The 16,250-nt window shown below is 34.1% G+C and overlaps 3 protein-coding genes across 9 annotated transcripts in view; 1 reads left to right on the forward strand and 2 right to left on the reverse strand.

Moving 5' to 3' along the window:
• Positions 1–16,250, forward strand: part of LOC129943098 (ras association domain-containing protein 8) — a 447,741-nt gene that overhangs the window by 16,955 nt on the left and 414,536 nt on the right. For 4 of the 7 annotated variants that reach the window (XM_056052326.1, XM_056052328.1, XM_056052329.1 and 1 more), the window contains 5 exons: positions 2,826–2,942; positions 3,009–3,211; positions 3,287–3,443; positions 3,584–3,671; positions 3,747–6,337. In XM_056052326.1, the coding sequence (XP_055908301.1) occupies positions 2,826–2,942; positions 3,009–3,211; positions 3,287–3,443; positions 3,584–3,671; positions 3,747–3,847 (666 nt within the window). In that variant the 3' untranslated portion in view covers positions 3,848–6,337. Of the gene's footprint in view, positions 1–2,825; positions 2,943–3,008; positions 3,212–3,286; positions 3,444–3,583; positions 3,672–3,746; positions 6,338–16,250 lie in introns of those variants that run through there. The other 3 variants (XR_008781164.1, XR_008781165.1, XM_056052327.1) reach the window with 2 other exon arrangements.
• Positions 12,887–14,358, reverse strand: LOC129943102 (trimethylguanosine synthase). Its single transcript, XM_056052336.1, has one exon. It carries the CDS (start codon positions 14,356–14,358, stop codon positions 12,991–12,993), a length of 1,368 nt encoding a protein of 455 aa, XP_055908311.1. The 3' UTR covers positions 12,887–12,990.
• On the reverse strand, positions 14,383–15,026 carry LOC129943108 (uncharacterized). The gene is made up of 2 exons (XM_056052343.1): positions 14,776–15,026; positions 14,383–14,707 (listed from the first exon to the last, which is right to left on the reverse strand). Exons 1-2 carry the CDS (start codon positions 14,985–14,987, stop codon positions 14,383–14,385), a joined length of 537 nt encoding a protein of 178 aa, XP_055908318.1. The 5' UTR covers positions 14,988–15,026.

The following is a 16,250-nucleotide window of genomic DNA, read 5'->3' on the forward strand; positions in this document are numbered from 1 at the left end:
CAGAGATTTGATAGCAGCCTGGCTGTCAGAGAAAATACGGATATCAGATGTTGATATCACGTTTTCTTTGAGCCAAGACAAGACTTCCTTAATCGCCAAACGTTCCGCCTGGAACACGCTACAATGATTGGAAAGGCGGAATGAGAGACTTAATTTCAGTCGTTCAGAGTACACACCTCCACCAACCCCTTCTTTGGTTTTTGAGCCATCTGTGTAAAAATGGATTGACTCATCCTCCAAGAATGTCCTATCCTCCCAAAAAGATCTGGTAGGTATAGAAATCTGGAAGTTTCTGTCGAATTGTAGTTGGGGGATGGTGTAGTCTGTGTGTTTTGGAATTGATTCTAAGTACCTTAGAACTACGGAGTGGCCAATGTTGTTGTTAGTCCACTGCGACGAAGCATTGAGGCGAATGGCAGAGCTTGCAGCTATTTGTTTGCTAAATATGTCAAGAGGTGTAAAATAGAGCAAGGTGTCCAGTGCTGCAGACGGCGTCGTGCGAAGCGATCCTCTTATACATAGGCAGGCTGAACGTTGGACTTTATTTAACTTATCCCTGTTTATACCTTTCTCTAAAGCAATCCACCATACTGCCACACCGTACGTTAAAATCGGTCTGATTACCGATGTGTATAGCCAATGCGTGATTCTGTAAACCCCATTTATTACCAATAGCTTTTTTGCAAGAAAAGAGAGCTACAGTAGCTTTTTTGACTCTTTCCTGTACGTTGCGTTTCCAATTTAGTTTTTTGTCTAAGACAAGACCTAGGTATTTAGCCTCGTCTGAGAATTTTAATTGGATTCCTTTAATATAAGGAGGGTTGACAAATGGAATTTTGTATCTCCTCGAAAACAAGACCAGATCGGTTTTGCGTGGGTTAACACCCAGTCCACACCGATCAGCCCAAAGTATTAGCCTGTCTAAGGCATTTTGTAAGAGTTCTTTTAGGATATTAAGATGCTTTCCTGAAACTGCTATAGCAACGTCGTCCGCATAAGCTATCACTCTCAAACTCTCCACATCCAGACTAGTTAGGATTTCATTCACTACTAGGTTCCAGAGGAGAGGGGATAGAACACCACCTTGCGGTGTCCCTCTACTAACGAATCGTCTGCAAGAAGAGTTGCCCAGTTTTGAGTTAATTATTCTGCTAGTAAGCATTAAATGAATTAACTCCCCAAGCGAACTCTCTACATTTAGAGATGTCAGTGCAGATGTGATTGCAGATGTGTCCACGTTGTTAAAGAAACCTTCGATGTCAAGGAAAGCAACCAAAGTGAACTCTTTATGATGGAGGGAATATTCGATGGTGCGTACTAAAGTGTGTAACGCTGTTTCCACCGATTTACCTTTACAGTAGGCATGTTGAGACGAAGACAGAAGTCTTGTATCGATACGTGCCCTTAAATGGATTTCAATCAATCTTTCCAGGGTCTTAAGAAGGAATGATGATAGACTTATAGGTCGTAGATCTTTAGGATTGACTTGGGAGCATTTACCTGCTTTAGGTATAAAAACAACTTTAACTTCTCTCCATGCCGAGGGAACATGGACCAGGTAAAGACAGCTGGTAAAAATTGCCTGCCTCAGCCACCTAAAGTTTTTTTCACGGGTACTGCCTCTTGCCAATTTCTCTAAGAGTAATTCTTGTCATGAAAAGTGCTTTCTCAAATTTGCCGTTCGGATTCGGCTTAAAATTCTAGGTCCCTTCCATCCCTTAAAACAGTACTCGCACACAGGAATAGTTGAGATTTATCAGTCACTACTCCCTAGTTCTCAAACGGACTGTTGCGCCACCCAATTTATATTTATTTATAATATGTTACCACGCATGAAAAAATCTTAGAAAAAGATTTTGCAAAGCAAAAAATAACCAAATTCCATCTACTACTCACCTCGCCCCAAAAGCCGCCATTAACTCTGGTATAACACCCGTGGAATATTCCAATAAACGCCAATTTACACATCCATATTAAAATTCAACAGGGGAGCTAGAAAAGCATAATGCAAGAATACAGGTCGGTTCAAAATCTGAAAATGGTACAGGTCTCACTATCGTATTTCAGGCAGAAACCATACTCTACACCACAAGAGTCTCAAACTAAGAGCTCCTGAAACAGCCATTGCATCTAAAATCTCTCCACGCTTGTTATTATCCCAAACATCAGAAACAAAAGTCTTATTGTGGTTAAAATTCGTGACAACATTAAAAAGAACAACAAATTAGTAAACCTTGTGTGGACTCCTGAACACTCAAACATAATAGGAAAAAATTAGTGGACGGCTTCTAGTCATGCGGCAAAATCTCACCTTCCTCCAAAGCAGAGAGACTTCTTAAATGTAATCAAATCAATCTGGGAGAGAAAGAGAATCGCAGAGTGACATAACTCTGTGCACCATTACTCCGCCATTAACCCCAACGGCAAATGACTTGTCTCCCGTGTCACTCATCCTCTAGAATAATAAAATGCTTAACGCGCTTAAGTCTCGGCCATACTCAACTAACAAACTCGTATTTCCAAAAAAAAAGAAAGCCCTATCTACAGAATGCAGTAAGGTGTCAGCCCTTTGTAACATCTTCTGGCAACCGACTTATCGATATTCTATCAAACACAAATTTAGAAAACATAAAAACTGTATACAAAATATTGAAATCGTGTAAGATTGAATCTATCACATGACGTATTTGGTTTTGTAATGTGAGGGGCTGTCGATGACACACTTCTTGTGTAATCATCAACAGTAGTTAAACTAATCTAAATAAACTATATCTAATTCTTAATCTATGTATGTTGACCTAAAACATTCTTTTTTATTCTTTCAGTATGATGCTGAAATTGTTTATTTGGAAAACAAGGAACGTGATCAGGCTCAGGAGCTAGAAGCCATATCTCGAGAAATAACAAAAGCTGATCAGATATTTCGACAAGGCAGTGAACAGGTGAATTATTAGTGCATTTGTTTTAGGTTGACAAAATGTTAAATGCTTTATTTAATAAATAATCAGTTACAGACACTGCAATATGTAGAAGAAGAAAACGAGCTAGTTAAACAGCAAGAGAAAACATTGAAATCTGAGATAACATTATTGCGATCGAAGTTAGCAAATTGTGAGACTGAACTACTGCAGTGCAAAAACAAAATAAGAATTCTCATGGATGATATTCAAGTTGAACAAAGAGCTATAACAAGTAGGCAAAAGGATAATCGGTAAATTTTCTTTCATAATTCAGTTTTTTTTTTTTTCAATTTCTGCAATAATTGTATTTATTTTAATATTTTAAGGCAAAATGTAGAACGTGATTTTCTAATTGAAATGGAACGAATTCAAACGGAAATCGACCAAGCTATACATAATACAGACTCTTCGAGCAAAGCAACAGAAAATTTAAAAAAGGAAATCAATATGATTGAAAATGCAATAGCTGAAAAAAAGCGTCAGGTTTGACATATACAAATATTAAAACACTTGAATTGAAAACTATTGAACGGTGTCGTTTTGAAGATCATTCGTTTTCATATCAAACTAAATATTCTTGTCCCTCAACAATTTTTATAATTAAATATGTTTTTTTCTTGCAGGTAGAACAATTAGTTAACGAAATGAAAGAGGTAAACTTACAAAGCTTAGCAGTTACACCTTCAGATGAAATTCGGAACCTTCTCGAGGGTAAAAGCAAGCTGAACAATTGCTTATAATTTTTTTTAGTTTAGTTTGAATTTTCTTATTTTTCAACAATATTAGGTTCCAACAAACCTGGCAGTAGTCGACGGATTATTGGTTCGCCAAGACAACTTGAAAATGCAGTCCCCACTAGTAAAAATCCCCATGGTGTATGGGTATAAGTTTTAGCGCAGCAATAATAATTTATTTCACTACTTTTTTATGAAAATCCTCACCCTGTACTATTTGGTAGTTAAGTCTTGTTAATGTTACACTGAAATTTGTTAATCCCATTCACTTTTGAGATGGCGTTGATCTCATTTTAATTCTTAAAATTTAAATCACATTTGTAAATTTCCTATCATGCTCCACAAGTAACATTTCATAGAAAGAAATAAGAGAATGCCGTCATAACTCGAAAATTATGCATTTTTAAATAGTCGGCTATTAAATTAAATTTTTGTGAGTTTATTGTTGTTCGGAGACTCTTTTAGCTATCGAATGCATTTTTTTAACTTTTATAAAGTAACTCTAAATTATTTTTCCTAAGCTTATTCCAGAATAATTTCGTCTGCACGTTGTATCTTTGGAAGAAACGTAAAAATACATTCTACACTATGTTCCTTTATTCCAAATCTAGTTATGGTGAGCAAACACCTGTTCAAAATAACATATCCTTAACATATAGCTATAGTTCAGGATAAATTATAATTAATAGGTCTTTGATATTTCAAACGTTTGTATACATTTTTATTGAATAATTTGGTACACTGTAGAATCGATTTTTTCGAAAAAGTTTTAATCTTCCCTAAGTACCCACAACTTTTAATTAACTATGCTTTTCTTTGCTAAATAAGATGTTTTCAAAAAACGAAAGCTTGTTTTTTAACTTTGATAACAATGTAGGACCTCCTGATTATAATATAAAGTGCAGATCGTATTTTTTTGTATCAGCAGTCCAGAATGGCAAAGCATTTATGGACGACTCCCAGAGGTCTACGATTATGTAAGATATTACATATTCAACAAAATAGTACCAATTTTCTTCATTTTTATTTTGTACGATGCCGTTCTTCGACCTTAACTTTTATTATTTTTTCAAGAAACTGCCGTTTTATGTGAGTTTGAAATGACTATTGTAGAAAACTTTATACTTTTTATTTTTGACATGTCTTTTCAATGCGTTCTCTAGAGTTTCATTAATTAAAAAAATGTACAAAGTCAGTCAACTGCATTCTTTTGGGGTTTTCCATTGGTGAATTCAGATTTCCTTTAAAAATTGACTTTTTTTCGTTGCGCATGGAACACAATTGGATCCGTGTGAGGTAGAGCTGTTATATACAGTGACGAGGAAAAGTGATCAAATATTGTCAATTATTTAAATAATTTACTAATTTAAATTAGTTTAATTTAACTTAATTTATCGTTTAAATTAAAATTCAAATATTTTTATTTTTTATTATTAAGGTTATGAATCTTACGTATATTATTTATAATATTTTTTTTTTAAAGTATATATTTTACAAAACAAAAATTATTGAATTAATTTGTTGACTTGTCCAATTATGCACGTTTCAAAAATTGTTTTTTCTTTTAGTATTTAGTCTATAGTCCTTTTTTTTAGTGCTTGTGAGCAACGCTTAGGCATACTTTCCACCAAATTATAAAGAAATTCTTTTGGAAAATGACTCCATTCCAACTCCAATCGTTACCAAAGCTCCTGAAGCTTCGATGGGTGATTTTGGTACTGCCCCAGCCGTCGTTTAACAATTGACAACAAATTTTCAAATGGATTGAGGTCAGAGCTTTGTGCTGGCCCCGTCATCGTCATAAACTGTTGATTTCTCAACCATTCTGTGTCAATTTTGGAAGTGTGTTTGGGGTCTCCGTCCTGTTTAAAAGTTATTTCACGCTCATTTTAGACCATTAATGCAGTAAAAGGTGGTAAATTTGTCTTCAAAATATCCAAATAATTTTCTTTGTTCATGATACTCTCGATTTATACTAAGGGTCCGACAGAGTTCCACGAGGAACAGCCCCTAGCCATTACCGAGCCTCCTCCATGTTTCACGGTCTTCTTAACTTGATGTTGTTGAATTCCTTCTCCAGGACGTGACCAATAAAAGGCTATTCCATCCGTTCCTATTCTATTAACCTTCGTCTCGTCGGACCAAAGTACTTTTTTCCATTGGTCTGGTCCATTGTCTGTGCTTTTTAGCAAAAGCTAACCTGGCCTTAATATTTTTCGCTGAAAGCAGAGGCTTCTTTGGTTTCTCTTTAGCGGCTAATCCAATTCTTTTAAATGCCCGGCGTGCAGTCCATTCACTAACTGACTTGTCTATGTTTTTGGCTGCATGCTTAGGTGTTTATGATCCACAACTTCTCAACTCCCTTTCCATTCTTCATCCATCCATCCAAGTCAGTAAGTAGTCGTTTCCGTAATTTTTTAATTGATGGTACAACGATACAACTTTCATTAACAAGAAACTACGAAAAATAATAATTATCTCAACTGTTACTTGTAGAATAACAGTAAAATAAACAGCAGAGACTTAATTAAAAGACGTTGTTTAATCTCTTGAAACTTACACGTGCATAATTGGTCACATCGAAAAACTATTAATATTTTTATTTTTTCGTAAAATATATTCTTTTTTTTAAATCTTATTATACATAATAATTGCTAGTTGGATAACTAAAATAAGAAAAAAAATATTAATGTTATTCAAAACTCTTACTTTTGAAAAATTTGTTTAAATAGTCGAGAACATTTGACAACTTTTGCTCGTCACTGTACATATTTTTTAAATTTGTAAATATTGGTGCAGAGGGATAAATCTACCGAAAAATCCAGATCTGCAGATTTGATTTGTAATTAAAATAAATCAATTTATTTTGCCCCATGGAATGCAAGAGAAGATCTGGATTAAGAATAAATTGATTTATTTAGCCCATGGAAAACCCTATTTGAAAGCAACATTCAGTTGCTAGTAAATTTTTCAGACGTCAATAATTTCTATCTTGGAACTTTACTTCACTACCTTTTTCAGTAAATCGTGCACAAAGTACCAACAACATTATTATCAACAAAAAAAACTTTATAGCAGACAAGGCCAAAAAATACTTGTTTTCAAAAAGAACCCAATGAAAACATCAAGTTCCCTTCGTGGATATTTTTCATTTGAAATTTTTTTTGTTTATGGGATTTGTCGTTTACCACTGTAACTTACAGGTTAAGCAATTAAATATATTGGCACTTAAGTGCAATCCCCTAATTCTTAAACATTTTAGTCGCCGGTACTAGGACTTGTACTTATTTCCTTGAGGTCTTTTTAAATTCTATTTGAAGTTTTTTGTTCTTGAAAATAGAAAACTTAGTACTACAGTAATGAAAGACATTAGTACAAGTCGGTACTGGTACTACTTCAAATTTTCAAGTACAAGCAAACATCATTTACCTTTCTTTAATCTCTAACTTAATAAACTTTCCTGAATCACGTACAACAAATTTGCTCCTAATATAATTGGGACGTTACTCTACTATGGAATCGTTATCCAAATCTAAGAATACAAATTTTTGAGTTATGACATTGTTCTTTAAATTTGTCAATAAAAAATCATACATTCCCCATTTTACATTCTTGTTTTGTTAAAAAATATTTAGTTTTTAATTCATTCCACATAAATGCGTATTTAAAAAAATATATATAAAATCTGATACAATCAGAAAAAGCGTTTTGTTTTATATGGACTTTTTTGTTAGCTTTTAAGTAGTTTTCATTTACATTAATAATGTTTAAAAAATAATATAAATCAATTTGCAATAAACAAAAAATAATTTAAAAACAATTACAATATGTATAGAGAGTTCCACACATTATTGTGTGTTTCTATTTTTTTTTGTCAATCAATTAGTTTAAATTTTATTATTAATAAAATCTAGTCTTAGTTTGAAAACAATCCACATTAGAATTGCATTTATTACACATTTTCTTTTGTATTTGAATTTTGTTTGATTGTGTTGAAACATTGCCATTAGTTAATTTTAAACTTTTAAGTGCTTTAGAAATAATTTTTAAAAAAAGACATCAGGCAAAGTTACATCCTTCATTTATTATCATTTAATTTTATTAAGATTGTTTTCTCGAGACTTAAATTTCATCATACAATTGAACAAAAAATATTGTTGTATAAGTTTATAAACATAAAAAAAAATCATTTTAAAACACGTATCATTCCTTTATATCAAAAAAGAGGATTTTAATCCAAAAAGTATTTATATTTTTAATCATTAATAGAAAATTAAATTAGTGAAATATGAATATATTATATAAACAAAGAGTGTACTTATTTGTGAAAATCGGTTATAATATAATATAGACGTGTTCAATGCAAAGAATTAAAAAAAAAACTGTTTTTGTTTTTTTGTTTCTAATTCATTTTTATATCTCAACCATTTTACAGAAAAAAGAAAAAAAAAAGTGTAATGCTTTTCAATTATCTTCGTCCTTTGTAGTTGTTTACATAAACCTTACACCTTTTTCTCCAGAAATTCTTTTGCACTAACATCTCCGAACGTAGAGAGTTCGTTTGGGGAGTAAAGACATTTAATGCTAGCTAGCAGGATAAACAACTCAATGCTGGGCGACTCTTCTGCTAGAATATTAGTTAGCTGAGGGATACCGCAAGGTGGTATTATATTTCCTCCTCATCTGGAATCTGGAACAATTTATTCGTTGCAGTGTGGATTGTATGTGGAACGCGAATAAAGTTTGAAAGTTCCTAGCAACCACATTGCAATTCGTTGCTAACAAATTGTTTTTACAAAATTGTCTTGTTTTAGAGAACAAAATGAAAATTTTATTATCCTAACATAAGTGTCAATTGGTTTCTTATAATTTAATTGTGTTTTTGTTTGAAATTGACTTTTTGAAATGTGTAAAATCACGTTTGTTCGTCCATTCGTTGTTCGCTCTCATGCGCAAGGCTCTTAATAGCAAAAAAAGCTACTGCAGCTCTCTTCTTTTGCAGAAAAGATAAATAAAATAAACTAGGGCCAAGTGACTTACAACTCTCAACCATTCCTTGGCGAGTACTGGTTTCAGGGATGAAGGGGTTCTACAGTTTTAGGCCGAATCCGAACGGCTAATTTGAGAAAGCACTTTTTCATGACAAGAATTATTCTTGGAGAATTTGTCAATTTCACGCAAGAGGCAGTACCCGTGAAAAAAACTTTAGATGGCATAGGAAGGGACCGATCCCAAGACCTTTGGCATGACAGTTCAACGTACTAACCATCATGCCATGGTTACCACCTTGAAGAAAAGATATTGGTACTAAATGCAGCTTACGACCTCGAACTACGCATTGGTTATACACATCGGTTATCAGACCGATAAAGCTATAAACCGCGACGAACTTAATAAAGTCCAACGTTTAGATTGCGGATCGGACCCCTTCATAAACTTAGAAACAAATAGATGCAAGCTCTGCTGTTCGCCTCAAAGCTTCATCGTAGTGGATTAACAACAATATTGGCCACTTTTTAATTCTTAAGTATTTAGAATCAATTCTAAAGTACAAAGACTACACCATCCCCCAACTGCAATTCAAAGGAAACTTTCAGATTTCTTTACCTTCATGTAAACTATTGCTAATGCAAGACGCTATGTAGAAGGCAAACATCAGTTGGAATACCCTGCACTAGATTTAAAGCGCTCAAAAAAAAGCAGATCACATATAAGCTCGATAAATAAGTGTCATAACTGGGTACTTTTTAATAAGGAAGCACGCCATCGGGCTAGACGTATTCTCAAATTAATTTTGCAGAAGGTGTATCGATGAGGAAACAGTTTTTCAAATCCTCTGAGCATGATCTGCTCTAGCTCAAAAACGCAAGACTTACCTAGGAGAAGTTTTCTATAACGATCTTAACAATCTCAACCATATTAACATAATCAGTCTTTCACGATTCGTAAGGGACTTAAACTGGTTTCATTAATCATACAAGAAAGCCTCAATATGCATTTAGTATCACAATGGTACATTAAACTGGCCTAAGTGTTTCTTACTCCATCATGGACAGCCACTTTATCCTAACCTACTATAGTAATTAATTCACTAAGTGAAGAGAAGAAGAAAATATTCACAAACCCGTGAATAATAGAATACACTGGAAAGAATCCAGTGATAACCTTAAAAGCTACCAGATTTCAAGATGATAAGACAGTCTTCAACCGTCGTAACAATGAACTACGGACAAAATCAGTGAGTTAAAAATGAATTAACTATGTAGATTTCTAAAAAAAATTGACGATAGATGCTTCTACCAAATACTCTTTATTTAACCCATTAACACCCAAGGGTATAGAAAAATAGAAATTTTGTATTTTTGTGATATTTTCTGTTTATTGAGTTTAAATTTAAAATAATTGCAAAAAAAAAAAGTTTTCAAAAAATAGTGGTCAGCAGTTACGAGGGTGTACTTTTTTTAGTACAATGGTATCATACATACTATTTTAATTTTGATTAATATGAAAATTTTTAAAGCAATCTTTATGTATGCAAAGGGTCACATTGCAAATTTCACAACACTATTTCGATCGCTGATGGCACTGGCGACATCTTAACTGATTTGGTAACTTCTTTGCAAAATGGTATCCTGGGCTTTCTGTTATGCTCCTTTTGACTGCGAGTCTCGGTTGTCCTTGATTCAAAGTGTGAAATCTGAGATAATGCAGCGTAACAGCTCTTGTAAACTCCAGTAAATCAACTTTGTAGTTGTTGGTCAATTTGTGAAGCTTCCAGGCATTAGAGACAGTAGATGATATCATCGATGTGAAAATGTTCCACCACCACTTCTTCGCTCTTATTTCTATAGAATAAGTGTTGATGAACTGATCGTGAAGATCAACACCACCCATATTTTTATTATAGTTTTTGAAGACAAGCGGCTGAGGAATATTAATTTTTTCTGTTGTTCTTTGTCCCATCTTTTTACATTCTCGCAAGGTTCGATTTTGTCGTAGTTAGTGGCTATAGTAACGATGCTGTTGTCTTTCCATTTAACGAAAAGCAACTCATTGGTCTCGTCGATTTGGTGGTCAAAAGGACCCCTTTTTTGCTTTTGAAATTCTTTATTTTGAGGAAGAGGACATTTTTTGAGCCGATTGTCGCGAGCTGTTCCAGTTGCTCTAAATTTCTTTTGTTTTAAAATCTTCATAAGTTCATAGCTTGTAAAAAAATTGTCAAAATAAATTGCATTGTCAGTTGGACATTCAATATTTTTTAGTAAGTCAAGAACAACTCTTGACCCTAATGGCAATTTCTTTAGAGAAGGCTTAACATTTTTCCGCAATAAGTATCAAATTGATACATATAACCATCCTTGCTACAAAGCATCCAATTTTTGAAGCCGAACCTTACAGGCTTTCCTCTTATGAATTGCTTTGAAGAATGACGACCGAAGTATTTGACCATGGATTCATCTATAGATAAATGCTCATGCATATATCCCCATTTTTGAAATTTTTTGCACATAAGCTGGCTTAGCGGACGAAGTTTTGCCATTTTGTCATTCAAGTCAAGGTTGTTGTTTTCAGCAAAATGTATGTACCTTTTTATTTCTTGAAACCTGTTCCTTGACATACTGTTGGATACAATAGGAACATGGGTATCTGCCGACAGCTTCCAGTGCATATATTCTCTAGCTTCAGAATGATAGCCCGAAAACAACAAGATACCAATGAAAGTTTTTAAGTCATCTTCATTGAATACAAAGCTGTATTGATTTTTATGGCCAGCATACAACATGGTTTGGCTCACAATGAGTTGTCTTACCTCGACATCAACCAATTTTTCAAAAACATCAACTTCGCTGAGCCCAATCAAATCTGAAGCACAGTTTTTTATTCTTTCCAAATAGTTTTCAGTTCTTTGAAATTCGTTTGGGAAATTGTCTTTGTCCAAACAGGAGGGGCAATTAACTTTTTTAGCTCGGACAGCGGAAGGTCGTCATCGCTTTCGTATTCTTCTTCGAAAGTCAATCTATTTAAAACTCCGAAGATCTCAACCTTACCTGGAACATCTTGCGGTAATTCTATCGCTCTTATATTTTCTTCATCTAAATCCTCTTCGTCCGTAACGTAGTCCACTGGTGGAGGAACCATGACGATATCAGCATTGACTATATCGTCATTGCTGTATAGTTCGTCCAGGGCAGATTCCAGATTTTGAAAGCGTTTTCCATAAAAGTTTTTCGATGGGATGCTTTTGAAATTCATTTTAGAAACTAAAAAAAAGTGCATGCATAAACCCGTTGTACTTTTATCCTTATATATACAACGAAATATATTTGAAATTACAATTTTCTAAACGTTATCTTTATTTCTTTTGATTATTTGGAAGGAAATCGAAATATTTGGATTTTTACGAGTTTTATGAGCACTTATGTTTTTGCAACTAACAACACGAGTAGAAATATAATATGTCATGCACAAAAAAAAAGTTTCAAATAAGCCTACTTCGTTTTTTGTAAGAAAAAACTATGTGGAAAAATTGAAATTTATTGAATAAAGAAGAATAAATGTCAAACGTTTCATTTTTCAGTATTGCCATAATTTTATGGCTCCATCAACTTAGTTCATTTTACTGTACTTAAAAAAGTACAATGGGAGAGAATGGGTTAAAGCAGCAAAATGCCTTAAAGATAACAGACACAAAACCCCCATTAAATCTCAAGATGGCAAATGATTTTGTTGCTGAACATCTCACGAATGTTTTTAAACCAATCACAGCAAGTCTTATATTACAAACCGGATCCTTAGAGTACAATATGCCGAATCCGAACTATCATGACTAGAATTACTCTTGGAGGATTCGTCAATTCTTCGCAAGAGGCAGTACCCGTGAAAAAAACTAAGTTGCACAGGCAGGGATTGAAACTAAGTCCTATGGCGTGACCTCACTTGTACTAAACTATGGGAAAGTATTACAACTATAAACTTCCCCTACCGTGAATTATAAATTAAGGAAGACAAATAATTTCTCGATATTTCACAATTACCGTGTGTTTTAGTGCTTTAAGTTGCCCACACTACTCGATGCAGTTTCTCACTAAGTGTCAACAAATTAAATTATTAACAACAAAAATCTATTACCAACTATTTAATCTAACTAAAACAACTAAACACACTTTTCGATTGCATCAAAACAACCGCTCATCTCTATCAAATTTTTTGAGTTTTGATTCACTTTGCAGTGACATTTATTTCTTAACAAAAAACTATAGGTATAATTACTATTAATTCTATTTACAATTTACTAATCATAAATTTTTCTTATCAATAAGCCAATCACCATAGATCGCTGTCAAACCAACTAATCTGGTATTCAGGTAATTATGTTCCACCTCCACCCTATTACCAACTCCAGCCACTTTGGCAATTTGCTGAGGATTTGAATTTTTTGGCAAAAAAAAGGCAATATTCTCACTTATCAACCTTGATTTATCTGCCAAATCAGATGCTCCCAACGGCGCTAGAGACTCTTCAATGTTATACTCCTTTTGCGAAATATATTTTGGCCCACCCCATGGTGGACTGAGAAACACAACGTCCCCTTTCAGACTTCCACTGAGTTGAAGATAATCACCAATTATAAACTCAATTTTATTCGCCATACCATAGATGCTGGCATTATGACGAGCATTCTTGATCTTCTCTGGATCTATGTCGATAGCTATTACTCTATTACATGTTCTGGCAAATTGAATTGAATTACCACCACTGCCACAGAAAGCATCTATGATGGTATCGCATCGCAAGCGGTCTGCCATATGGATTGCGACTTTTTCAGGAGTCACCGAAAACCAACTTTCGCGATCGAGTTTTATGCCTTCGTCAAAGCGAGAAAACAGTGAAAAACGTTTATGCCAGTAGCTTCGGAGTGATTTGTCTTCAACTATGAATTTGGGAATTTTCTTCAGCTTTCGATTTTTTTTCTTCTTTTTAATTGTTGGGGCGGGTTTTTGAGAGGACGTTTGATGCACTGGAGCCATTTCGTGATCCTCTTCAGTTTCTTCTTCACTAAGTGAATCACTGCTTAAATCTTGTAAACGATTTTTGTGATATTTGCTATTTGAACCACCAAACGAAGTCGGCAATCCAAGGGCTTGCAGTTGCTCTGTTTGGTCGAGGTATTCTAATTCGTTTTCGTCCTCTTCTAAAGGATATGCCGATAAATCATCTAGCAGCACTTCCTCACTAGGCAACCTATAAAAGTTATAGTGGTGCTGATGAACCTCTGAAAAGAGTTGATAGGTTTTTTCGTAAGTTTCCGTGTAGTGTTTATTCCAGAGATCTTGCCAAAGGTAACTGTAAGCATCGGCTTCCGAAGTTATTTCTTTAGTTTTTGTAGAAGACTCCTGTTCTATTGTACATTGATCTACAGAATCTTTGATCTTTTCATCACAAGCTTCGTCCAGATTTTCATTTTTTTCTTCTTCGTTTTCATTCAAAATATACTCAGAATATTTTTTCAGCCAAGTCGTTTGGACAATTGCCTCACCTTCCTTTGTCCAGAACAATAGCCACTCGCTTTGAAGTTTCTCGTTGTACAACAACGGATCTTCTTCGGGAAAATATTCAAAACAATAATTTAAAATATTTTCAAACACAAACAATAACGGTGGCATATTCTGTTGTACACAATTAACTATTTAATAATTATCATTTGAGAGCATTCTTATTTCAATATTTCGCTCGGCTAATTCATGTCCCCGCTGTAATACTTGAATGTCATCAACTGCAATTGCCGGCTTGTATCTGCTTAGAAGAAGGTTAGAATACTCAAGTACGCTTTGGTGTTTTGAATGTAAATAGTTAAGTTTGTCCACAACGTCCTTAGCCGTAAGATGGACCTTATTGATTGTATCGTACAAAATACAATCGCCGATTACTTCGCATATTTTACCATCAGGAGTTGAGCGACGGTCCTTAAATGATGTTGATAAACGTATAGTTCCTTCGGGAAGGGAATATTTTCTGCGATTATAGCAAACAAAATTATAGCTGTTCTTTGAGTGTAACTTTCAAGCTATTTAAGGACTTACTTAGGTAAACTAGGCAAACGGATGTTCTCGATAAAACGGTTGCTGGAATCTGTTTGATCTATTGTTACTTTTCCAATAACACAACATCTTCCGTAATGCAATTGGTGATAATTTTCTTCTAATGCAAGCTCTTCGACCAGGAAAAATTTAGTATGATAACAATAAAGTGGAACTTTAATAATTGATGGTTCTTCAGAAACTTCGTCAATCATGCTACATGCTTTTTTAAAGAAAAATACAAATCAAGCAAAATGAAGCCAATAAATTTGACAGTAACTAAAATGTTGCTAGCAACATTAGGAAAACTGTTTGATTCAAGTGATTCAACATTTTTACATTTTGGTAAGTGTGTTATTACACTCAGACTTTCTGTATGCTGCGTGTTTCGCATATTTTCTTTTAAACACCCATCCCATCAATCTCGCGTTATTACACTAGGATGTTTTTCTCGGTTGCGTGTTTTTGACACTTCTCTTTCATTTGTTGTTCTCAACCACAAAGTCAAAGTGTGAAAATAATTTTAAAAAAATTGCACTTTTTACTACAGCAATGATTATTGACATTATAAATACGGATAATAAATCCGAATAATGTAAAAATAGGAATTGGATTGAAATCTGGAGAGAATCCTTCGTTTTCTTGACAAAAGAACTAAAATCAAATGATAAACCATTGTTTTTTAATTATAAAAGGATTAATGAGGAAACTTTTAACCTGCTTTTCATTGAAAAAATAATACAGTTTTGAGGGCCAGAAAAGTTGGCTATCTCTTTGTTTTAACGGGTGAAACATTCCAAAGCTTTTACTACCAAGCTAGACTCTTTCAATCATTCCTTCATTAAATTTCATTATAGATTCTTTGCTCCGGTGGAATATTTCTTGTGTGCTCGGTAACAATAGAAAGAATAATAAAGTCACGCCAAGAAACAAAGAAAGGCAAGAAAGAGAAACTGCAAAAACCATCCAAGAATCATGATCCTGAAAGTATTTCTATTTCACCCACTTTCTCTTTCGCACTTATTTGTGTCTTTCTAAAAACGTCTGAGTGTAATAACATAGTACCGCGGTTACAAGAGGAGATCGAGGAAACGAATCGAATTGAGATTTCGATCCAGGTATATGGTGGTGGAGCCCCAAATTAAATTAAGCTTAGAACCAAAAATCTCCATTTAAATGGAGTATTTTTGCTTAGAACAAACAAGATGGAAAAAACTTATCGCACGCACACAAGCAAGACCTCACACACCAATAACTCGATTCACCGATTCAGGTTTACAAACAAATTTTCGATTCGATTCACGTCTTTCAGTGGGATCAGAAAGATGTAATCCTGTTTCGATCCGATCCAGGTCTATACAGCGCTAAATCCTGATTCAATTCGGATTCAATTCTCCTTGTAAAGAATAAAATAACCGACATCGAGCAAATCGCTGAGCGAAGAAAACTTTTCTTATTTGGCCAGTTTATGACTCGTA

This window comes from Eupeodes corollae, chromosome 1, assembly GCF_945859685.1.
Source record: "Eupeodes corollae chromosome 1, idEupCoro1.1, whole genome shotgun sequence".
NCBI lineage: Eukaryota > Metazoa > Arthropoda > Insecta > Diptera > Syrphidae > Eupeodes > Eupeodes corollae.